At 41.8% G+C, this 25,382-nt stretch overlaps 1 protein-coding gene across 1 annotated transcript in view; it reads left to right on the forward strand.

Moving 5' to 3' along the window:
- PLCG1 (phospholipase C gamma 1) overlaps window positions 1-25,382 on the forward strand; it is a 119,032-nt gene that overhangs the window by 72,066 nt on the left and 21,584 nt on the right. Inside the window, exons 4-24 of the mRNA XM_069752344.1 lie at window positions 2,635-2,682; window positions 4,617-4,701; window positions 9,011-9,094; window positions 9,512-9,534; window positions 14,188-14,260; window positions 16,258-16,359; window positions 16,448-16,566; window positions 16,692-16,777; window positions 17,550-17,670; window positions 18,008-18,176; window positions 19,193-19,315; window positions 19,393-19,494; window positions 19,779-19,966; window positions 20,970-21,170; window positions 21,356-21,475; window positions 21,571-21,751; window positions 21,837-21,914; window positions 22,026-22,129; window positions 22,590-22,686; window positions 23,181-23,250; window positions 23,336-23,493. Coding sequence (XP_069608445.1) covers window positions 2,635-2,682; window positions 4,617-4,701; window positions 9,011-9,094; window positions 9,512-9,534; window positions 14,188-14,260; window positions 16,258-16,359; window positions 16,448-16,566; window positions 16,692-16,777; window positions 17,550-17,670; window positions 18,008-18,176; window positions 19,193-19,315; window positions 19,393-19,494; window positions 19,779-19,966; window positions 20,970-21,170; window positions 21,356-21,475; window positions 21,571-21,751; window positions 21,837-21,914; window positions 22,026-22,129; window positions 22,590-22,686; window positions 23,181-23,250; window positions 23,336-23,493 — 2,332 coding nt within the window. The remainder of the gene's footprint in view (window positions 1-2,634; window positions 2,683-4,616; window positions 4,702-9,010; window positions 9,095-9,511; window positions 9,535-14,187; window positions 14,261-16,257; window positions 16,360-16,447; window positions 16,567-16,691; window positions 16,778-17,549; window positions 17,671-18,007; window positions 18,177-19,192; window positions 19,316-19,392; window positions 19,495-19,778; window positions 19,967-20,969; window positions 21,171-21,355; window positions 21,476-21,570; window positions 21,752-21,836; window positions 21,915-22,025; window positions 22,130-22,589; window positions 22,687-23,180; window positions 23,251-23,335; window positions 23,494-25,382) is intronic.

The raw sequence follows: 25,382 nt of genomic DNA on the forward strand, positions 1-25,382 counted from the left end.
GCTTCTTACCAAAACTTATCCAAAGAACCATGTCAATGATGTTTCTATTTTTCTGATCTGTGAGTGCCACTGGATTTTCTACTCTACATGTATGATGATTTTTTTTTGTGTGTGCTGGCATGGTAGCGTGGCTATGTCAGGAGTTATTCACATATGGGCAAAGTCAGCCAAAACAACGGACTGAACCAAATGTATGTGGCCCTCTTGGCTCTTATTAGTCGCATAACAGGGACAGATGATGTCAAGAGTAAAAGGAATGACCCAATCCTTATATTTTTTTCTGAGAGACGAGCCATCTTTATTATCTGCTATCTACTTAGTTCCCCTCTCCTTATTGAGAACATGCTCCTCAGACAGGCCAATAATGCCTGGGTGTTCAGGGGAAGGGGTGAGGTGTCAAGAGAAACTATTGTCATCTGAAGGGTCAACATCTATTCAAGTGTATGGGTAAGGCTAAGTTCACATTAGCGTTCGGGGGCTTTGCGGAGGGCTGCGTACTTCCTCCGCTAAGCCCCTCCTACTTCCGCATACTTATGCATGTGTTCTGCATACTTATCTCTAGTATATGCGGATGTATGCGGATGTGTCATTTTGACGCACCCACAGTCCGCACAAAACGCTACTTGTGTTCCCGTGCGGTCGGCTGACGCGTCAAAACAACGTATCCGCATGTCCTGCGTACCTAATGTTAAAGATAGGTACCCAGGATGTATGCGGAAGTAGGCGGGGCTTAACAGAGGATGTACGCAGCCCTCTGCAAAGCCCCCGAACGCTAATGTGAACCCTGCCTAACTTAAAATTTGTTCTAGGATTGTGAATGGAGAGGAACATATTGTTTCTGCCCCTAGTAACCAGGTATGCAACTTGCATACAACTATTTAGAACTTCTTATCCTTCATCATCAATATACAGTGGGTACGGAAAGTATTCAGACCCCTTTAAATTTTTCACTTTGTTTCATTGCAGCCATTTGGTAAATTCAAAAAAGTTCTTTTTTTTTTCTCAATAATTTTTGCAAATTTATTAAAAAAGAAAAACTGAAATATCATATGGTCATAAGTATTCAGACCCTTTGCTCAGTATTGAGTAGAAGCATCCTTTTGAGCTAGTACAGCCATGAGTCTTCTTGGCAATGATGCAACAAGTTTTTCACTCCTGGATTTGTGGATTATCTGCCATTTTTCCTTGCAGATCGTCTCCAGTTCCGTCAGGTTGGATGGTGGACGTTGGAGAACAGCCATTTTCAGGTCTCTCCAGAGATGCTCAATTGGGTTTAGTCAGGGCTCTGGCTGGGCCAGTCAAGAATGGTCACAGAGCTGTTCTGAAGCCACTCCGTTATTTTAGCTGTGTGCTTAGGGTCATTGTCTAGTTGGAAGGTAAACCTTCGGACAAGTCTGAGGTCCAGAGCACTCTGGAAGAGATTTTCATCCAGGATATCTCTGTACTTAGCTGCATTCATGTTTCCTTCAATGGCAACCAGTTGTGCTGTCCCTGCAACTGAAAAACTCCCCCATAGTATGATGCTGCTACCACTATGCTTCACTGTTGAAATTGTATTAGGCAGGTGATGTGCAGTGCCTGGTTTTCTCCCCACATACTGCTTAGAATTGTCACCAAATTGGTCTACCTTCGTCTCATCAGACCAGAGAATCTTATTTCTCATAGTCTGGGAGTCCTTCATGTGTTTTTTAGCAACCTCTATGCGGGTTTTATATGTCTTGCACTGAGGAGAGGCTTCCGTCGGGCCACTCTGCCATAAAGGCTTGACTGGTGGACGGCTGCAGTGATAGTTGACTTTGTGGAACTTTCGCCCATCTCCCTACTGCATCTCTGGAGCTCAGCCACAGTGATCTCGGGGTTCTTCTTTACCTCTCCCACCAAAGCTCTTCTCCCGCGATTGCTCAGTTTGGCTAGACGTCCAGGTCTAGGAAGACTTCTGGTGGTCCCAAACTTCTTCCATTTAAGGATTATGGAGGCCACTGTGCTCTTAGGAACCTTTAGTACTGCAGAAAATCTGTTGTAACCTTGGCCAGATTTGTGCCTTGCCACAATTGTCTCTGAGCTCCTTGGCCAGTTCCTTTGACCTCATGATTCTCATTTGGTCTGAGCTGTGAGGTCTTATATAGACAGGTGTGCGCCTTTCCAAATCAAGTCCTACCAGTTTAATTAAACACAGCTGGACTCCAATGATGGAGTAGAACCATCTCAAGGAGGATCACAAGGAAATGAACAGCATGTGACTTAAATGAGTGTCTGAGCAAAGGGTCTGAATACTTATGACCATGTGATATTTCAGTTTTTCTTTTTTAATAACTTTGCAAAAAATATCTACATTTGTTTTTTTTTGTCAAGATGGGGTGCAGAGTGTACATTGAGGAAAAAATGAACTTTTTTGAATTTATGAAATGGCTGCAATGAAACAGTGTGAAAAGTTTACAGGGGTCTGAATACTTTCCGTACCCACTATAAGGGAATCGTACGTCTAATGCCATATACTGTAACTTGGCTAGGTAGGAATTTCTAGACCAGAATTGCCTGGAGAACGATCGTGACTATTTTTCAATATTGTGGTATTGTGCCATTTGTGCTTTATTTTTCTAATAGTAATTGTTTTTTTCTTTCTTTTTGTCATAGGTGGCTACGGAAGCAGTTCTACTCTTTAGATAGAAATCGTGAGGACAAGTAAGTATCGTGTACACTGGAAAACTGTGGCATTGGTCCATGTATAATAAATTGATGCTGTTTTTTCATGCTTTAGCCTCATTCAGATAATCATGTACCTGTTCTATCTGTGTTTTTCATGGATACAACACATGCCTATAATAGTGTAAGGAGCTATTCACATTTCAATGTGTTTGTGCGGACCAATCATTAATCAGTCATTCAACTCTTCAACTTTTGGTTTTTGTCATGACTCAAAATTCCCTCTACAAGTCTTTGGGTCGGTAAAAATCACAGACAGCACCCGATGAGCATCAGTGTGCTGTCCATGATTTAAAATTGTAATTTTAAGGAGAAACAATGTTGTTTATTTTTTTAATCCGTGAAAAATAACTGATGGTAAAAACTGACCAAACACTGATGCAACTCTGATTCAAAACACTGATGAATAACGTATGAGAATATTTGAAGACGTCTGAAATGAAGATTTTTGTTCATAACTTAAAATTGTGCATATATTAGGGAATTAAATGTATGGTAATCGTTTTTTAATTATATTATGAAATTAGTATTTTTTTTTTCTTCAACATTTTCTGTATTGACAACACAAAGTTCCACCATGTCAGTTGGCCCCTTTGCATTGGTTATCAAAAAATGACAAATAATATGTCTGCACTTACCATTGTCACTTTTACAAAATGGGAAATTGTAAGAAAATATATAGGATAATAGATTTGTTTGCTTCTCTAGCTTTTTTTTTTTAAACACCCGGTTGATTCTTTTATGGAAATTCTTTTACATGGTAGAACATTGGGTGGAAAATGTTTTCAGCTCATTCTCCGAGCATAAGCAATTGATTAGTCAGTAAGGACGCCACAGCTTGATAAGAGACCTAAATCCAGATGTGTGGTGACACTGAACCAGATGTCTCTTGACTTGTCGGTAACCACCTATGTTTTAGCATGACTAGATGAAAACTTAGATAAAACACAAGCTGTTGTGGAATATATAGCAAACAAGAATGATGGGTCAATTGGGGTTAGTACTGAAGGCTATGTACATGGCAAGCACTATTTGTTTTCTCGTTTCCGTGCACCAAAAATTAACCAACTATGAAAACCAGCTTGATAGAATCTTTTCTGGTGCTCCTTTTGAAGACCTATGCGTCATGTTAATACACTACTAACAAACTCTCTAGTCCTGCCGTTCCATCTGTACATCAAAAGGTTATAATATAGGCTTCTCGGTATTATGCATTTTTGGTACCCTTCTATTTGTCTATGACTTCTTTCTGAGCTACTGAATATGAAAGGCAAAAGGAGTGCCGAGAGTGCATGATCGGATTGTAGTATGTTATCTTGGAGACACACAGATCTACAGAGGAGCTGCTTGCTCAAAATAGCGAGACAATTTTAATTTAAATTACTTGCAAAGTTGCTTCATGTTGGCTGAACTGGAACACTTAAATGGTTGGAAAGATGGACATTGCTTTTAAAAGAAATGCATGTTTCCATAAAATAATGAAATGCTGCAAAGACTGGGTTAGACCAAAGGAATGGGATTGCAAGGACTAGGATAGATGAGAATGTTTGACCTGTATTCCTAGAATTATAAACATCAGGCCTGATGTTCTTACAAAGCGAGGAGACCAGTGTCCTTCCCCCTACAAGCTGGCACTTCCCATCGGCTTACACGCTATTTCTGTATCACATATATAGTAGTCTCTGCCCGCCTGTTTATATTTTCTCCTTTAGAATTCGTCGTCTGTAAAGTTCATAGTATTATTATTGATGTCAGGGTGGCTCCTCTGTACATGTTTGTTCTCTATCCTATTGTCCTCACTTCCTCGCATAAATTCGTCACATCTGATATCTCAGTAGGATAAAGTCTTTCAATAACTGAGCCACTTGACTATGCGGCAATGTAGACAATTAATGTTCTCTCTATTCCATTAGGATCTCTGTGAAGGACCTGAAGAGTATGTTGTCCCAGGTCAACTATAGAGTTCCCAACATGAGGTTTCTACGTGATCGGCTTATTGTGAGTTTAAGGCTTTCACTTGCCTCTTTTGTGTCCATAAATAGTGAGACTGTATAGAAACTATTTATAAAAGGGATGTCTCATCATGGACAATTGTGAAGAATCGCTAGGATATGCCACGTATGTTCAAATTCAGCAGCTGTATAGCCAATGCTAGAGTGGCATATATGCTAAGGCTAGTTTCACATTTGCGTTTAAAAACACAGCGTTTAAAACGCATCCGCAGGTGGTGAAAAAAACTCATGCAAACGCGTACAAACACTGCGTTTTTTAGACGCATGTGTTTTCGTATGCGTTAAAAAATCGCCGCGTTTTTACGCGTTTACATGCGGTTTTTCCTGCGTTTGCGTTTTGGATACGCATGATGAGAAATTTCACAAGAGAAAAATCAAGATCCAGACACCGCCAATGGGACTACAGAGGGCGTGTGACATGACTCTGTGGACCACAATATGGAAAAATTGTAGCTCTCAAAATGTGGTAACGCAAAAAATATTTTTTGGAATAAAAAGCGTCTTTAGTGTGTGACAGCTGCCAATCATAAAAATCAACTAGAAAACCCACTATAAATAGAAATGGCTAGGGGTAGGGTTAGGGTTTGGATCCCTAGGGTTAGGGGTAGGGCTAGGGTTAGGGTTTGGATCCCTAGGGCTAGGGTTAGGCCATGTTCACACTTTGCGGTTTTTACCGCGGAACCGCGGCGATTTTGCCGCTGCGGGTCCGCTGCAGTTTCCATTGCGTTTACAGTAACATGTAAACCCTATGGAAACCGCAAACCGCTGTGCACATGCTGCGGGAAAAACCGCACTGGAACGCAGCGGTTTACAACCCGCAGCATGTCACTTCTTTGTGCAGAATCGCAGCGATTCTGCACCCATAGGAATGCATTGATCCGCTTACTTCCCGCATGGGGCTGTGCCCACCATGCGGGAAGTAAGCGGATAATGTGCGGGTGGTACCCGGGGTGGAGGAGAGGAGACTCTCCTCCTGGCCCCGGGAACCATATTTGTGTAAAAGAAAAAAAAGAATTAAAATAAAAAATCATGATATACTCCCCCTCTGACGTCCCGATCTCCTCAGCGCTGCATGCAGCCGTCCGGTCTCAGGTTTGCTATGCGACCAGGACCTGCGGTCACATGACCGTGACGTCACGAAGGTCCTTCTCGCACAGCATCTTTGGAACCGGACCGCCGCCTGCAGCGCCGAGGAGATCGGGACGTCAGAGGGTGAGTATATCATTTTTATTATTTTTAACATTACTATTGATGCTGCATATTGCTGCATATGCGACATCAATAGTAGGAGTAAATCCCGCAGCGGAACCCACAACACAAACCGCGATAAATCTGCAGGGATAACCGCAGCGGGTTTGCCCTGCAGATTTATCAAATCCGTGCGGGAAAGCCCGCGGGAGAACCCACAGCCCCCTTCCTAGGTGTGAACATAGCCTTAGGGTTTGGGTTTGGATCCCTAGGGTTAGGGTTTGGATCCCTAGGGTTAGGGGTAGGGTTTAGATCCCTAGGGTTAGGGCTAGGGTTAGGGTTTGGATCCCTAGGGTTAGGGCTAGGGTTAGGGTTTGGATCCCTAGGGTTAGGGCTAGGGTTAGGGTTTGGATCCCTGGGGTTAGGGCTAGGGTTAGGGTTTGGATCCCTAGGGGTAGGGTTAGGGCTAGGGTCAGGGTTTGGATCCCTAGGGTTAGGGTTTGGATCCCTTTATCACCTTGATGGTGGGGGGTGGCTTATCAGTGTGTAGACTTGTTTTTTTCTATTGAAACGCATGCGTTTAAAAACGCAACCAAACGCATGTGCTTAAAAACGCATGCGTTTACATAGACACCAATACGCATGCGTTTTTTTTTGCGGCAAAAAAAGCCTCTAGAAATTACTACATGTTGCATTTCCGCAAAAAAAACGCAAGCATAGAAACGACGCATGCGTCGTCAAACGCGGCAAAACCCGTACAAAAAAAAGCATGCGTTTTTAATGTTAAATATAGGGGAAAAAAAGCATGCGTTTATATGCGTTTAAACGCAGCGGCAAAAAACGCAAATGTGAAACCAGCCTAAGAAAGTACCATGTCTCTCCATTTTCTATTAACATCACTGTTCGTTTCCCGGAGTTGCATGGATTATCGTTGACTATAATAAAATCCCATTGACTAATGGCACCCTTGCAGCTAGCTAGGAAAATCAAATTGGAACTGACGGCAGACAAAGTGGCATGGTGCTTTTCTAGTTGCCGCTTTGTATCAGCTCATCAGACTTTTGCTGATCAGACAATGTCTGTAATGAGAGAACCCTTGAATAACATTAGTCTACATGCATAATTCACGTTTTCTGTCTTGTCTTATGTACGTACACCACAAATCAGTAGGCAGTGGTGCACCACAAAGTTCTTATTTTAAGCTTTTATTTTTCTTCTTTACTGACCTTGTGGATGGAACTGAAAGTTAAATGTCATGTTTTGCTAATAAGCAGACGTTTTGTAGAATACTTTAAGGGGTTTTCCAAGTAAATAAGGTCATTGGACAGGTTTACAGAGAAACTACGGTACTTCATGGTGACCTCTAAAAATTGCAACATAAAATGGTCTTCTAGATAGGAGGTCCTCTTAAAAGAATATAGCAAGTGTAAGTTGGGTGTAGGTAAAGATTTAATTTTCTTAAATATTTGGGATTTTGATGGGTTTTGCCTGTGTTTACATGCTAATAAACATGTGTGTGGCATTTGGTGATTTTGTGGGTTACATCCTGTAGCATTTCCAACAGTATCATATTGGGTCCAGTATAGAATGGCTGTAGTTCTTGTCTTCCCTTGGTGGCATATTGTAATAATCTTGACCTAACGTCCCAAGGGCACAATTAAGAGTATGCCCATACAGGGCAGATGAGTTAGCAGCAAAATAGATGAGATTTCTCCAAATCTCATCCACTTGCTGCAGAGAAATGTCCGTCTTCAATCCCGTACCCATCATAGCCGTTTCAGATCCACACTACCAGTAGCCGCTTCAATCTTTCTTCTCACATCCATCACTTTATCCTATTATAGGTAATCTGGCCTTGCACGGAGATCCCATCCCTTTTTGACCCTGGAATGTAGCAGAGAAAACACAAGCCAGAGACTTCTTACTAAATACGATCTTGAAAATCATTGCACACTTAATGGATACTGAAAACCCCTGTCCGCTACACCTCTTGCAGTTGAGCCATTTCCTCATCTCGCTGCCACTGCTGACATAATGTGCCCCTTTATTCACTTTTTTTTAAAATATGTACTCTGGGACTTAATTATGGGAAAGAGACTCACAAACTCTGTCAGAAGTCTACATTTTGGGGGTCAGCTTGAGAAATTCTTCAAAAGTCACAGACTATCTAAAACCCAGGTACTCTTTCTGCTCCAACTTTCGATATTCCTCGTATTTCTTTCAGAAAATGGATAATGCGCTTCCAAATCTTGTATCCTGGCCATATGGAAAGGGGTAACCCACCTACAATGCATCTTTGTTTCCCATAAGTTCAGGATGTGAAGCAAAAAGAGGACCTGTCGGCCTGGTTATGAGCTTTGTCAGGACTAATGCCTTCGCTCTTGGCATCATTAGACCTCTTTGGGAACTTCCAGGGATATATAGCTTGTATTTTTAAAGTCCTCCATCAACACACTACCCTTCTCACAAGGGCTGTGAGAGAGTTCTACCTTTCTTGTGACTCCTTGGCCATCCTATGTTATCCTTGTTGTGGATTTTCACAATGGGTCTGGTTTTTTTTTGCAATGCTGTGGTGAAACCAGTGGCGGATTCTCTGTTTCCCTATTCCTGTGTGAACGTTCACAGTCTTGCACCAAATGGGTCCATGGAGCCGGCTTGTGGACCAGCCAGCGAGTGTGGTTAGCGACCGAAGCTACCATTGGGCGGCACGGTGGCGCAGTGGTTAGCACTGCAGCCTTGCAGCGCTGGAGTCCTGGGTTCGAACCCCACCAAGGACAACATCTGCAAAGAGTTTGTATGTTCTCTCCGTGTTTGCGTGGGTTTCCTCCGGGCACTCCGGTTTCCTCCCACATTCCAAAGACATACTGATAGGGAATTTAGATTGTGAGCCCCATCTGGGACAGCGATGATAATGTGTGCAAAAAATGTAAAGCGCTGCGGAATATGTTAGCGCTATATAAAAATAAAGATTATTATTATTATTATTATTATTATTGTAATGGCTGCCATGTAAATGATATTCTTGGAAGAAGCTTCTAGTAATTGTGCAGACTTCAATTGTTCATCCATACTCTCGTATTGTCTCGCTTATTTCTCCTTCATTACAGGAAGTGGAACAGAGGAACCAAGAAATTAACTATGCCCAGTTTGCTCAGCTGTACCGTTCCCTCATGTACAATGCCCAGAAAACGGTAAGTAATCTTGATGTGACCAATGTATTTTGATACCATTTTACCACTCATCTAGCCATTCTTTAGACAGTGACCTGTTATGGAAGGTGGTGAAATCTGATTATGGTGGAGACGTAGGAAATTTATAGTTTAATATTTTTAACCAGTTAATGGACAATTTGAATTAAGCAAAAGAAACCAAACAATTCATTAACCAACTGCAACATAAATGAAAGATGGTGTTGACCTAATTAGAGGCTGCTGGCTGCTGTGGTTTGTAAAGATGCAGGATGTCGCTTGAGTCATTAGCTCCTTTAACGTTTCTGTAGGTCTTGGTTACTGAAGATCTACAGTACTGTAACCACAGTCTATTAGCCAGAGAAATGTGTCTGAAGCTATGCATAAATTCATGCTCCTCACTTGTCTTTTTGCTTTTAGATGCCGCTTCCGTTCTTGGAAAGGTGAGTGTCCTCAATCGAGTTATTCCTAAATCAAAGGTGATCATGAAGTACAGGTAATTTGGCCTACCTACCTGACCGAGTGAGTGTTAGCAGTAGTGCCTCTATGAAAGAGGGCCATACACATTGCATACAGGTTGGCGGACATCGGTCAGCTATATAAGGCGGTGGTCCCCAACATTTGTTAACTTTTTTTTTTTTTTTAAGCACTAAATTTAGCTTTGAGAGATAGCAGTGAGCCACATCCAGTGACCACCTATCCCCTGCAGAAGTGACACCGAGTCCCCTATTACCTGTATAACGACAGTCAAAGCTTCCCAAGAGAAATCCCTCCGAGACTATGTGCCCCTCTCTCTTTTAGGCACTCTCCTTACTCCCAGGCCATCCCACTGCCTCTGTTTCTCACATTAAGCAGACACTCCCCACTATCGGGTCCAGCGTGAAACAACCCTCTAAAGCCTCGCTCACATCTGAATTTAAAAAAAATAAATAAATGCTCCAATGTCGATCCAGAAAAGCATAACTATTGTCATGCGACTGTGCGATTTCCCCACCCCAGCATCCGTATGGCATCCATATCACATGTTTATGCAATCCGTATGTAATGCGTTTTTAACATCATATTTTACACACTGTATTTCTCTATATAATTTAAAGCTACATTACAAAACTAATAAAACAATCTTATATATACAGATATAGATAGATGTCTTGGACATGTATAATGTCACAAGCTCCCTACATACGCTGTCAATCGCAGCATACTGTTATTTTTTTTCCTCCGTCCGATTAGAGCTGTGTAAGAACTTTGCAGATGAGCATTGACTAGTGTAATAACATTGGTGCGAGTGCAATGCGATGGTTTCTCACATTGTACGCTCCGATTTTATGCGCAAGTGGGGGCGAGGCCTAACTGGCAGTATTAACTGATCCAATTTACCATATTTATCCCCCTGCAGGTATATGAGCATTCCGATCTGATCTTCTGTGTAGGGCTACTCACAACTCACTATTTGGAGACTTGCACTTCATAGATGTTTGCTAGACCTGGTATTAATGCACCAAAATGGCAGACAACTACAAGTCACCAAGCCAAAAATTGGGGACCACTGATAAGGTATATGGATGAATTCCAACTCAGTGGCAGATATTGGGGTGGTGGGGACAGTCGGGCATGTTGGCTGTGGCGTAACTTGAAACTCACGGGCCCCGATGCGAAAGCTCCAATGGGGCCCCCAAATATTTTAAATCTTTATAGCAATAGTCTTTCTATAGGCCAAAGGGACTTTTAGGGCCCCCTAGGCTCCAGGGCCCAGGTGCGATTGCAACCCCTGCACCTGTTGTAGTTGCACCCCTGCATGTTAGGTTTTAATATGCCCAATCTGTTCCTGCAGGAAACAATTGCTGCTGTAACATTCTAGCGGCTGCTAATTCCTCTCTCCATTGAAAAATAAAACAAAAGGCTGCTCACCTGTGTATGTAGTCAGGAGGAACAGCTGATGGTAGAAGTGCATTGCCTTCGTAAACGGTCACTTTTAACCCCTTAGTGACAGAGCTAATTTAGTACTTAATGACCGAGCCAATTTTTACAATTCTGACCTCTGTCATTTTGAGGTTCTAGCTCTGGAACGCTTCAAGGGATCCCACTGATTCTGAGACTGTTTTTTATTTCGTGACATATTGTAATTCCCATTAGTGGTAAAATTTCTGCGATATGACTTGCGTTTATTTCTGAAAAAAATGGAAATTTGGCAAAAATTTTGAAAATGTTTCAATTTTCAAAATTTTAATTTTTGTGTCCTTAAAGCGAACCTGTCAGCTGTTTTGGTTAATATAAGATGTGGCCACTGCCTTTGAGGGCTTCTCTTAGGTTATATATACTAGATTCCTTGATAGGGCGTTGATCCAGGGAACTTATGTGGAGTCGGGAAGGAATTTTTTCAATGTGGAGCTCAGTGTTTGCCACGTGGGTTGTTTTTTTTTTTTGCCGTCCTCTGGATCAACATGTTAGGGCATGTTAGGTTAGGCTATGGGTTGAGCTAGATGGACTTAAAAGTCTTCCTTCAACCTTAGTAACTATGTTACTATCTACAGCATTCTATACTTCTGTAGATAAGCCCCTGATTCGACCTGAAAGATAAGAAAAATAAGTTATATTATGCTCACCCGGGGGGCAGTCCGGTCCGATGGGTGTTGCAGGTCCGGGTCCAGCGCCTCCCATCTTCTTGTGATGCCACCCTCCTGCTTGTTTCACAGGCTCCTCGGCATAGCGCTCCTACGCAGGTGTACTGATCTGCCCTGTTGATGGCAGAGCAAAATACTGCAGTGCGCAGGCACTAGGCCTCTGACCTTTCCCGGCGCCTGCACACTGCATTACTTCACTCTGCCCTCAACAGGGCAGATCAGTACACCTGTGCAGGAGCGCGATAGCGTGGAGCCTGTGAAGCAAGCAGGAGGGCAGCATCACAAGAAGATGGGAGGCTCCGGATCCGGACTTGAGTCACCCATGGGACCAGACCGCCCCTCGGGTGAGCATAATGTAACTTATTTTTCTTATCTTTCAGGTCAAATCGGGGGCTTATCTACAGCATTACAGAACATTTCCCACATGTCTACTTTACATCAGCACAATTTTGGAAACAGTTTTTTATTTTTTGTTGTTAGGACGTTATAAGCGTTAAAAGTTGACCAGCGCTTTCTAATTTTTCCAACAAAATTTAGAAAACTTTTTTTTTTTTTTTTTAGGAACCACCTCACATTTGAAGTGAGTTTGAGGGGGGCCAATGTAACAGAAAATTTCCAAAAGTGATACCATTCTCATTCTAAAAACTGCACCCCTCTAGGTGCGCAAAACCACATTCAAGAAGTTTATTAACCCTTCAGGTGCTTCACAAGAACTGAAGCAATGTGGAAAGTAAAAATGAACATTTTAACTTTTTTCACAAACATTTTACTTCGGAGACAATTTTTTTATTTTTTATTTTCACAAGGGTATCAGGAAGAAATGGACCACAAAATTTGTTGTGCAATTTCTCCTGAGTATACCGATACCCCGTATGTGGGGGGAAAGCCACTGTTTGGGCACATGACAGGGCTCAGAGGGGAGGAGGAACCGTTTGACTTTGTGGATGCAAAATTGGCTGGAATCAATGGCAAGCGCCATGTCACGTTTGGCGACCACCTGATGTACCTAAACAGTGGAAACCCCACAATTCTAATTTCAACCCTAACCGTAACACACCATCAGCACCGCAACCCTAACCCCCAACACCACAACCCTAAGCCCCGCACCACAATGCTAACCCAAATGTAATAATGGAAAAAAATGCATTTTTTTATTTTATTATTTTTGCCTAAGGGGGTGATAAAGGGGGGAGGTGATTTTACTATTTTTTTTTCTCTTTTTTTTTTTTTTTTTGTGGTTGCCGTTATTCTGTGAAAAACAGCAATCGCAACACTGGGGACGGTAAAAAACCGACCTGAATCCTTTTTCGACGCTTAGGGGTGCTATACCCTTATTTCTCAGGGCCGTTAAAAAGCGGCGCTGAGGAATAAGTACCCTTAACTGCCGCCGTTAAAAGGCGTATCGGCGGTCGTTGAGGGGTTAACTAATGGAAAACTGTTCAATCAGACTGAAGGTTTTTTTTTGAACAAGGTAATAGATCTTTTTGAGGATAATCTACTAATCTTCCTCTACATTGCGGGGTATCGACCATGCTCTCCGCCTGCGGTTTTACTAAACTGATGTTCATGATAAATGTAGTGATTTATTGTGATCTGGGTCTTTTACTGCAGTTCTAATCTGGACAGTAGCATGCGTCTGTGTCGTGGCATCTGTGAGCTTCTGAGACTGGCTCTATGGCTATCATTTAGAGGTTCCCCCTTTTTGAATGAGCACCATATTTAGAATGCTAGTTTAGAAGATGTTGCTCAACATGGGAAATAGGGTTGATTTATTAGTAGGGTAGGAATGATGAAGCCTGCTGTACGTATATAATGAATGCTGACACCAGTCCCTGACTGCACATTATATACGTGATTTGAGAGTCTCCGCATTTACTTTCTTACAGAGCTGTTATAGGAGGCCCCTGACAATTGCAGATAAAGATGCAGAATTGCATCTGGTCTGGTGTCTTCCCACAGTTGCTTGCATTGCGGCCTTACCATCTCAGTGAGGAAGCCTGAGATCATGGTTTATCATTATTAAAAAAAAAAAAAATCATCCTAAAAAATTGCAAATTCACTCTGGCCACGAAGTTTAATATTTAGGTTAATTCATCTTGTTTTGTCCAGATCACTTTTCTTCTCATTCGAATCACAAGCAGGATAAAGAGATGGCACACTTGCTATGTAGTAGATGGCAGAGGATCACAGCTCATCTCCTCCTGCACAAATGGTGATAGAGCATGACCAGAAAACTATATGATAGAGGTCAATGAGACAGATTCTGTGCCTTGGTGGGTAACATGTCAACAGCCAAGATGGCCACCCCATAATCTTTTTGAGAAAATAAATTGAAAAAATCTACAATTGTAGAATACAAATAGATTAGGAAAAATATGTATCAATATTACTTTAATTTATCACAAAATAATGTAGGAGATACATTCTGATCAAATGTATGGTCAATTACATAATTTTTTTTGTCCCTCCCAGAGGTGGAGAGCGCCCAGAGCTTTACAGAGTATCATTACTGGATTTCCAGAGCTTTCTGTTGGAATATCAGAAGGTAAGCTACAATAATCATGCATTTTGGGGTCCAGAAACCATATGAAATGATGAAGGTTTTTAAAGGGAAGTTTCTAACCACTGCAAGTACTGACAATTTGCTGGAATTTCCACCATCACTAGAATGAGGGGGTTGTGGTACCGCATACAGAAATTCTATGTAGTATTCTGGGGTGGAACAGTGAAGTGTTTGCTTAAAGTCCTAAAAGACTAGGCCACTGGGGTCTCAGAGATCAGGCTCCCAGAAATCTGCAAATCAAATGGGAATGGGGTAACTTGTGACAACTCCGCTCATGGACTATCAAGTACAGTTTTGGGCACCGGTGCTCAGGAAGGATGTAATACAACTAGAGCGCGTACAAAGAAGGGCAACAAAATTAATAAAGGGGATGGGGGAACTACAATATCCAGAGAGACTACCAAAATTAGAATTATTTAATCTAGAAAAAAAGACTGAGGGGCGATCTAATAACCATGTATAAGTATATAAGGGGACAATACGAATATCTCTCCGAGGATCTGTTTATACCAAGGAAGGTGACGGGCACAAGGGGGCATTCTTTGCGTCTGGAGGAGAGAAGGTTTTTCCACCAACAAAGAAGAGGATTCTTTACTGTTAGGGCAGAGAGAATCTGAGGAGGTGGTGATGGCGAACTCAGTCGAGGGGTTCAAGAGAGGCCTGGGTGTCTTCCTGGAGAGTAACAATATTGTATCTTACAGTGATTAGGTTCTGTAGAAGGACGTAGATCTGGGGATTTATTATGATGGAATATAGGCTGAACTGGATGGACAAGTGTCTTTTTTCGGCCTTGCTAACTATTTTACTATGTTAGAATAACCGAGACCGAAAAGTGCTCCTGTTACTGACCCTTGTCTTGTGTAAGCAACGGATGCTTACTGAGTTATAGAAATTCATTAAAAGCTGGAAAAATTAGGGGTTTTATCGTCATTCCCCTGGCAATGATAGCCTCTCTTCACATGGGATTCCACAATATGTTCTAATCTCAGAGGGGCTTGTCAGTAATACGAGATATGGTTATTTAAATACTTCAGCTTCACATTTGTCTATAATTACAAGAGATAAAGTATAGAAGCAATATGATGGCCATGGAGGAACATAGCCCTAACCATCCTGTAAATACAATGGGACACCCTACAACACCTACCAATCCTTATGGTGTAGGGATATAAAAGGTTTCCAATGTATTGCCTGAAAGTAGAAAAAACATGAATGTGTCAGATATGTAAATGCATTATATGGACAAAAGTATCTGGACACCTACACATTACACCTACAGGAGCTTTTATGGCACATTCAAAATCCACTTTTGTGCAGATGTTAATGCCAGAGGAGGTTTGGACCCTGCAGTCATAGCCAGCCCATCGTTGGTGCCTCTTATACACTATGAGCCTCAGCAATTGGTGACCTCACTGTGTAAGTTTACGTGGTTTGACATGTCGTGGCTGAGTTGCTGTGGTTCCTAAATGCTTTCACTTTTCAATAATATCACTCAGTTGATTGTGAAACATTTATCAGGGATGAAATTTCATGATCTGACTTGATACAACGGTGGCGGCCTAGTACAGTACCACACTCTCGTTCAATGAGCTCCTTCGAAGGAGCCATTCTTTCACAAATTAATGTAAAGGCCAAGTGCACAGAGAGAGGATGGATTTTATATGCATGTGGCAATGGTACTGAATGGAAAAACGTCAATTTAGTAATTAAGATATGTGTCCCAATACTTTTGTCCATATCTTGTACTCTAGGGTTATAAACAAAGTCCATATTGAAGATAGTCATTACTACAAATCACTGGCCCCTCATAATGTAAATGCAGTGCTTCACACAGAACGATGGTAGTTGTGGATGGAGAGCGGCTTCAGGTCGTTTAATTTCTTGTATCACTGTTGGTTTCAACAGATTATATACTGTATATATATTTTTATTCTTTCTCCTCTTTTTTTTTTTTTACATTTATTTTTGACTTCTTACAGGAAAAGTGGGCAACTGACCTGCTCCAAGTCCAAGAATTCATGTTCCATTTCCTGCGTGACCCTCTGAGGGAGATAGAGGAGCCGTATTTCACTTTAGAGGAGGTGAGGGCCCTCAAAAGATCACTTCTGACCCTTTTGCTGGTGGTATGATAGATACTTGTATTTTTACCATTTTCTATTGTGTGTGCAGTTTGTTACATTCCTGTTCTCCAAAGAGAACACGGTGTGGGATTTAGCGCTGGACACTGTGTGTCCCCAAAATATGGACAACCCTCTGTCTCATTACTGGATCTCCTCTTCCCATAACACGTAAGAAACCTTGGGGGTTGTTTCCCTCTTCCCTTCAACATTTGTGTCTCTTGGTCTTCTTTGTCCAAACTTCATGGTCACATATGCCTTTTAACCACCTTGTCACTCATGATTTCTGTCACCAGGTACCTTACAGGGGATCAGTTCTCCAGTGAGTCCTCTCTTGAAGCGTATGCCCGTTGTTTACGGATGGGCTGCCGCTGTATAGAATGTAAGTTTTGAATCAAGTGCACCACCTTGTGGAGAACCTGTTTGTTTTTTTGGGGGGTTTTTTTTCGGATCCACTTTTATTCATAAGTGATAGGATGATTAATTAAAGTCTAACATTGCCGAATATTTATTGGTCAGACACAGATGGGCAATGTTTTTTAAAGTAACTAAGCTTTTAGCAACCCTATTGATTTGGGTAGTACTACACCTATTTTGTCCATCTAGATCATAGTTTTGCAGAAATGATTATGTAAAGTGACTGCACAGCATTCTTGGAACATATACTTCATCAGATGTTACAGTGTCTCAATGATTAGCACTTTGGCCACTTTTCGAAGTGATGAACGCTCTGAAAACATGGGCATTATGGTGCATTGGGGTTAGCATTACTACAGGGCACGGTCTTGGATTGTATATGTACTTTGGGCATGCAGTGTCAATGAAGTGACAATATTCTAGATGCATTTTTTGGAACTGTTAGTAAAAAAAAAATGTCTCCACGGATACCTGAGCATGGAGATTAAGTGGCACCACTAGCTAGCTTGGCAGCGTTTTCTGGGCAGCCACCCAAATAAGCACATCATCTGCAGAAATGATTCCTTAGTGTGTCCGAATGACTCCCTGATGAGTGATCAGAATGGAAAACTCTAGTTTTCACACCATTATTTTAAACCTTAACCAGTTTATCAATCTCTTCTGGATTTTGTGTACACATTCTCTTAATGTTTTGGGCATCATGTGAGCACAATGACTATTAATGTCCTCTTTTCCAGTGGACTGCTGGGATGGACCAGATGGGATGCCAGTAATTTACCATGGACATACCCTGACCACCAAAATAAAGTTTTCTGAAGTCCTTTTGACCATCAAGGAACATGCCTTTGTAACGTCAGAGTAAGTGTTATTGAGTTTCTGGGGAGCACAATGAAGCTATGACCTTAATTGAGTGTTCATTGCTAGAAGTGTAAGGGGTGGTGGTCATTAATGTACATCTGATACAGTGCCCCAAATCCACGTCTGTCTGAAGTGGGCACTGGAAGGAGCTTGCTGTGTACTGATACCGCTGAACTCCATCCAAAAGTATGCAGTAAACTCTGAAGCTCCCTCTAGTGGTGGCTGAAGGCAGAAAGAATTTTTATCTTGAAACTGTATCTACATGACGGATTTGGAGGTCTGTATCAGAGAAATAATTTTCTAGTGTTTTCACAGTGTGCCATTTTCTTTTATTAAGGTACCCAGTTATCTTATCAATTGAAGATCATTGTAGCATAGCCCAGCAGAGGAATATGGCCCAGTACTTTAAGAAAGTGTTTGGGGACATGCTTTTGACCAAACCAGTGGATGTCAATGCTGATGGGCTCCCGTCACCAAACCAGCTTAAACGAAAAATCCTCATCAAGGTTCGCATTTTGTTTTACTTCAAAATATTGAAAATTATTACGGTATTTGTTTTTTAACATTCTTGCATTTCTGGACTTTAATGCGCATTCTCACTCTTCTAAAAGGCACAAATCCTAAAGACTAAGGACACCTTTGACATGGGGAAAAAAAACATTGCGTTAAGTCTCCGGCTGCATTGGTCATTCATTTGCAGGCTTCCTGATAAGCAGTTTTTAGCCTAATCCATGTGTCAGATTTTTCTTAAGAGTGTCTCTCCCTGTAATACATGCTGGTCTGTATCAGGGGTGTTGCTGTCTTCATGTATCGACAAATCTACAAGGTTGTACATTCTTGTCCATGCATTTTCCTCCTTGTCTATAGCCTGATTTCTGCGCCCTCCAAGATACTTTCTCTCCTGTCCACTTCCGATCTGTGTACAACACCCTCCTTGCTGCGGTCACTATCCGTGAGAGAAGGGAGCAGAGAAAATAGTCAGGTGCAGGAGCTTATGCTGGATTTGTAAAGTTCGGATGCTTAAACACATGCACACTTAATTAGGCCAAACATGTTTTTGTTTCCTATAAGAAAGGGAAAGTAAAATAAATTTAAAATTTTAAGGTAAATTTCGACAACCACCTTTTGGCCCAGTTATGAATGCTGATCGACTACAGCACTTGTTTACTGTGACTTACGACTGAGAATTGAGCAATCACTGCTAATGTTGTTCTGATTCCTACTTCATCATGTTATCGGCAGCACATTCCCCGTTTAGGTGATGTGCTGCCAAAAACAATAATTTTTCATTTTGGCATAAACGATCTAATGATCTGACGAACAGGCTTTTTGATGATCACCAACATGTTTGCTCGGGCCGATAAAAAGAGGAATGAGCATTTTTTTATGAACGCTGATTAATGGATGCCCAATCCTTACCTATCGTAATCCCATCATGCCCCTACTTGTCAGTCAGGTCGCTCCTCAAGTACGTTAGATGGTCAACCCAAGCTGCCTTATCCACTTCATCTAATCTTTACAGCACAAGAAGCTCGCAGAGGGTAGCACGTACGAAGAGATCCCAACTTCTACCGTGTATTCCGAGAATGATATCAGCAATTCAATCAAGAATGGAATCTTGTACCTACAAGATCCTATAAATCACGTAAGTTTTAGAACAAGAATGACCTGTGATATGTTTGATGGTCTCTTAAGGTTAACTCTTTTATCTCCTCCATACAGGAGTGGTATCCTCACTTCTTTGTACTTACAAGCAGCAAGATCTACTATTCGGAGGAGACAACTGGTGGACAAACCAATGATGATGAAGAGGAGCAGAAGGAGGTATGATTGACCAGTAAAAGTCCATTAAAAGCTGACATTTAAGGACTTGGACCGCATTCAAATGGGTGTAATATACAGAGGATCTTTTGAATTTCGAGCTAAGAGCTGGATCAAATCCTGCATTGCTTTTACTAAATCTGATTAATATCTTGGTGCCAAGTGTAAGTAGAATCACAAGGATCGGAATGTGGACCTGGTCTATATTTATTAACTTTTGCACTCTTAATCCAGAAAACAAGAGTTTAATATAGATGGATATATAGAATATTATTCGTCCCATTCAGGTCAGCAACAGTTCCGAGCTACACTCGGCTGAAAAATGGTTTCACGGGAAACTTGGTGCCGGCCGGGATGGACGTCACATTGCTGAACGCCTCTTGACTGATTACTGCATTGAGACTGGAGCCCCAGATGGGTCATTCCTTGTGCGGGAAAGTGAAACCTTTGTAGGAGATTACACACTCTCTTTCTGGTAAGTGTAGTGTTAGGCCATATTCACATGACCATACTCGAATGTCAGGGTTGGTTTTTTTTTTTAGACATTATATTTTCTGGGGCTATTACATATCTGGGATGTTTTTCCATTTTTTTTCTTTTATGTGAACAATCATTAAATCAGTCAAGTCTTTCAGCACAAAGACTATTCAAACCAAGCACAGACTCTCAGTGCATCCTTGGCGTGGCCAAACTGCCTGTCGTCGCCACGCATTGTGGGACGTTCTGAGATGTTTTGCCTGCTCCAAATTCAATTGTAAAATCTAAGTACATGTACAAAGAGAGAATCACACTGACACTCTTAGTATCAGAATAGAACTCCTTTATTACATCATTTGGTCAGGGTTTATATAGGCTTCTAATGGTCATGCATTGTAACAGTATCATTGGCTAAACTTATCTATAAATATGTGCTGTCATTAATACTAACGTTAGCCTATCAGCACCCAGCTTTTGGGTCTAGGTGTGGCTCTACTTCATTGGTTTTACTTCTCCATTTTCTCGAAGTCTCTGGACAAAGACATTTCTAAGATTCCCCCTTACATAGACTCCACTTTGCCAGCAAGTAGGTGCATGTACAAAAACTAAAATGGAGTCAGGATAGATAAATATCAATCCTGCTCTCAGAGCCCCTTCTCACATATTTTCCATCTATAATTTGCCCTTTGATTCCTGTAAAACTAAGATTTTCAATCAAGAAAGAGGGGAGCAGAGATGGATGGAAAACAAGTGGGTGCCAATGTGCAATGAACTGTTCGGCCCACGCCAAGAGTGCACCCATGCATCTATTTTTGATTTGATCAGAGATTTTTTTTGCTGACACTCCCTTTAAGAATAGGAAACCGTGTTTAATTAAACTGTTTTGGTACCGTTGTTATTCAGAAATGTGGACTTGTCTAAACAATTGCCATATTATTTAGACATATTGAAATTCATGAGTTTGTTAGTTTTTGACTCCTTTTTGTTGTTTTGTTACATAGGAGAAATGGAAAGGTCCAGCACTGTCGGATACACTCCAGACAGGAGGCGGGTAGCCCCAAGTTTTTCCTAACAGATAATCTTGTCTTTGAAAGTCTGTACGCGCTGATCAACCACTACCAGCAGATGCCATTGAGGTGTAATGAGTTTGAGATGAGGCTGACCGAGCCTGTTCCACAAACCAATGCCCATGAGAGCAAAGAGTGAGTTATGGGATTAATGCACATAAGTGTTTGTGATTAAATTATGGGCAGCATTATATGGCGGTAAAAGAGGAGGGTTTAGCATGGTGTGAAAAGTGTTTTACAAAGCTAATAAAAGGAAATCTAAGTGCACTTTAGGTAGATTTTCTTACTTTAAGAATCGGCATATGGTGTCCTTTTTGCAGATGGTACCATGCCAGCCTTACCCGAGCTCAAGCTGAACACATGCTGATGAGAGTACCGCGGGACGGTGCTTTCCTAGTACGTAAAAGGAGTGAGCCCAACTCTTATGCAATATCATTCAGGTGAGACCCGGAATATTGTCCCTTCATCTAGGATGTTCCAAGAAGCCGCTTGTTGAAGGACTTTTTCTTACCTTCCTTCCATTGACCTGGTACAGAGCGGAGGGGAAGATCAAGCACTGCCGGGTGCAGCAGGAAGGTCAGAGTGTAGTACTGGGCAGTTCAGAGTTTGACAGCTTGGTGGATCTCATTAGTTATTATGAGAAGCATCCCTTATACCGTAAGATGAAGCTGAGATATCCAATCAATGAAGAGACTCTGGAAAAGATCGGCACAAATGTGAGTGATCTTTTTTTTTTTTTTTTTGCCTATTAATCTTTTTCTCTTGGAAAGCATGCACCCTTCACTAAACTCTGTGTTGTAGGAACCAGATTATGGGGCACTTTATGAGGGGAGGAATCCTGGTTTCTATGTGGAGCCGAACCCCATGCCGGCATTTAAGGTATTTTCTACATAAGATTCCGTATCTCCTTTTACCAGTGATACTTTTTTTTTTTTTCCTTTCCTAATATTCCTTTTTTTCTTCTTGGTTCTCACTTATCGCCTACCTCAGTGCTCTGTTAAAGCACTCTTCGATTATAAAGCTCAGCGAGAGGATGAACTTACTTTCACAAAGAATGCGGTCATCCAGAATGTGGATAAGCAGGAGGGTGGATGGTAAGCACATTGCCTCCCACGTTCCTTAAAGATCTGTTTTATCACATCAGGACATCCCTTACCTATGTGTCCTGCAATGGCAGATTGAAATCACAGAGAGGGGTCTCAAATTTAGGACCTCTAATATGAGCTAGAGCATAGAGATGATGAGACATATTAGGAGTTCATGAATTTGGATGATTTGGTCCATCCATGTACAGCATAAACTGTGGTTTATTTAAGAGTGCCCATGTAATTGTACATTGCCTATGCATGTGTTGCTGACCAAAACTTATCTGACAATATTAGCAACTTCCTAGAGGCTTTAGAAGCTTCTCAATGGGTTATGTCCATTTTCTTAAGGGGCTGAAAAGCCCTTTAATTGTTGAAATATATTAATAGATTATTTGGAATGTAATAATGTTACTACCCTTCTTTGCTTGTAAGATTTGTTGTGTTTTTACATTTTTTTTTTCTGTAGGTGGAGAGGAGACTACGGGGGTAAGAAGCAGATGTGGTTCCCTTCCAATTATGTGGAAGAGATCTTCAACCCACCTGAACCTGAACCAGAGCGACCAGTAAGTCATACTCAGACATAAATGTCCCACATCAGCAGTCGTCCTATAGCTGCACTCATCCATCCAACCTAACATAGTTGTGATGCCGAATGCAGGTACTGATCCTTGATGCCAGATCATTCCCAATGATATTAGGAAATAAGGAGAACAGTGCTTCCAACTTGTACAGACAGAGAGAGGTTTCATTACCTTGACAGGTTTCCACTAAGTGTCATGCAGTGCAGCCATGCTTCAGACTAAATTATGACTCTTCTGTATTATAACTGTTCCATAAGCAGGATCTGTTCTGTTTAGTGCCTGGACAAGGCTAAGGATTTAGGTTTATACAGAATGCTGTATATCAGGCCTGATAGGTGGTGGCCATATCTCATGTCGGCCAAACTTGGTGATCGGTGCCCTTTAAGTAATCAATACAAATTCTGAGACCTCATAAATGAGGTTGGCACAATACCGGGCCATGATTTATCCATTACAGTTATTTTCTGTATTCCCAGCATCTGGATGAGAACAGCCCACTTGGAGACCTCCTGGGTGGAATATTGGACGTTCCATCTTGTCAAATTGGTAAGAAGTTTTATATAAATGATCTGTGCATAATGTAGATGCAGGTTACTAGCCCATTTGGTGATTTCACTTATGTTTATTTCAGCCATCCGGCATGAAGGGCTGAACAGTCGCCCATATGTTTTCTCTATAAATGTCCCATCTGTGACCAGATCTCCACTTGATGTTGCGGCTGACTCAGCAGAAGACATGCAAGACTGGGTGAGAAAAATCCGGGAAGCGGCTCAGACAGCAGACGCTCGGGTATGAAGATTGACATGTTGTGTGTGGTCTTTTTTGTTGTTGTTGTTGTTGTTGTTTGTTCTCCTTTTTCTTTTTTTTCCTTTTTTTGCACCTCTGTTTTTACCACCTTTTTTTTTTCTTCCAAGAGCCATAACTTTTTCATTTCTGTATCCATATATAACCGCATGAGGGCTTCTTTCTTACAAGATGAACTTTGGTTTTGAATGTACTATTCATATTAACATATAATGTGCTGAACAATGGGAAAAAGTTTTGGTTTTGTTGTGACAAAAATGACCTGACAGCATGACTTTCTATAACCGTATGATTGTGTTGCCAAACTTAAGCGCCATATAAAATTAACACAATGCACAGCAGTGTCAAAATGACATTGCTGTGCACATGTTTCGTCTCATGTCACATCTTTTAACCGCGTCAGGGTTTATAAACTCTGTAGAGCTTAAAGGGAACCTGTCACCCTGAAAATCGCGGGTGAGGTAAGCCCACCGGCATCAGGGGCTTATCTACAGCATTCTGTAATGCTGTAGATAAGCCCCCGATGTTACCTGAAAGAGGAGAAAAAGACGTTAGTTTATACTTACCCAGGGGCGGTCCCGCTGCTGGTCAGGTCAGATGGGTGTCTCTGGTCCGCTGCGGCGCCTCCTATCTTCTTTCCATGACGTCCTCTTCTGATCTTCAGCCACGGCTCCGGCGCAGGCGTACTTTGTCTGCCCTGTTGAGGGCAGAGCAAAGTACTGCAGTGCGCAGGCGCCAGGCCTCTCTGATCTTTCCGGCGCCTGCGCACTGCAGTACTTTGTTGTGCCCTCAACAGGGCAGACAAAGTACGCCTGCGCCGGAGCCGTGGCTGAAGATCAGAAGAGGACGTCATGGAAAGAAGATGGGAGGCGCCGCAGCGGACCAGAGACGCCCATCCGACCTGACCAGCAGCGGGACCGCCCCTGGGTAAGTATAAACTAACGTCTTTTTCTCCTCTTTCAGGTAACATCGGGGGCTTATCTACAGCATTACAGAATGCTGTAGATAAGCCACTGATGCCGGTGGGCTTACCTCACCCGCAATTTTCGGGGTGACAGGTTCCCTTTAAAAGAAGTGACCTATCCATTCTCTGGGTGTCTTCTAGGAAGCTGCCTGCTCTGTATACTTGAAGTGATTTGTTATTTTATTTATTTCAATTCAGAACTGGGTAGAAAATAATTAGTTTGTGTTGCCATTTTCTGAGACCTGTAACTTTTTTACTTTTCCATTGACTGACCAGGGTGAGGGCTCCTTATTTTGCGCACGGAGCGGACATATTTTTATTGAAACGATTTTTGGTCAATCTTTTGATCGTTTTCCACTATATTTTTGGAGTGAAGTGCAGCTACCTTTTTTGTTTCAGTGCTTACTGTTTGGTATGACGCTTACTGTTTGGTATGACTATTTTTATATTCATTCAGGCAATTACACACTCAGTACTGCAAAATATGTTTGCTTGTTTTTTTTAATACATTTGCTATTTTTATTTGCGTAAATGGTGGGTGATTTTTTTTTCTTACATTTGTAATTAGTTTTTAGGTGATTTAAACTTGCCATATTTTGAACACTCATAGAGTACAATAGTTTTGCAGTATATTGTGAATTCAGCGGTCACCTATAACATCCGAGCACAGAGGCCCCGTCTGTCATGGCTTCCACACCATGATCGAGTTGTGCTGGATGCCGATGGCCACCAGAAGTTAGGTCACTATGTTAAAGACGGAGCATTTTAAGGGATAAACATGCGTATCCATTAATGTTGTGTGCCAGCTAAGTAGCGGAGTCGGCACTCGTGCTGAATGGAGTGTGCTACTGGGCCCACTCAGTACATAGATGGCACATGTCGTCAAGTAGTTTAGACCACAAACCAAAAA

The sequence above is a fragment of the Ranitomeya imitator genome, chromosome 2 (assembly GCF_032444005.1).
Source record: "Ranitomeya imitator isolate aRanImi1 chromosome 2, aRanImi1.pri, whole genome shotgun sequence".
Classification (NCBI taxonomy): Eukaryota; Metazoa; Chordata; class Amphibia; order Anura; family Dendrobatidae; genus Ranitomeya; species Ranitomeya imitator.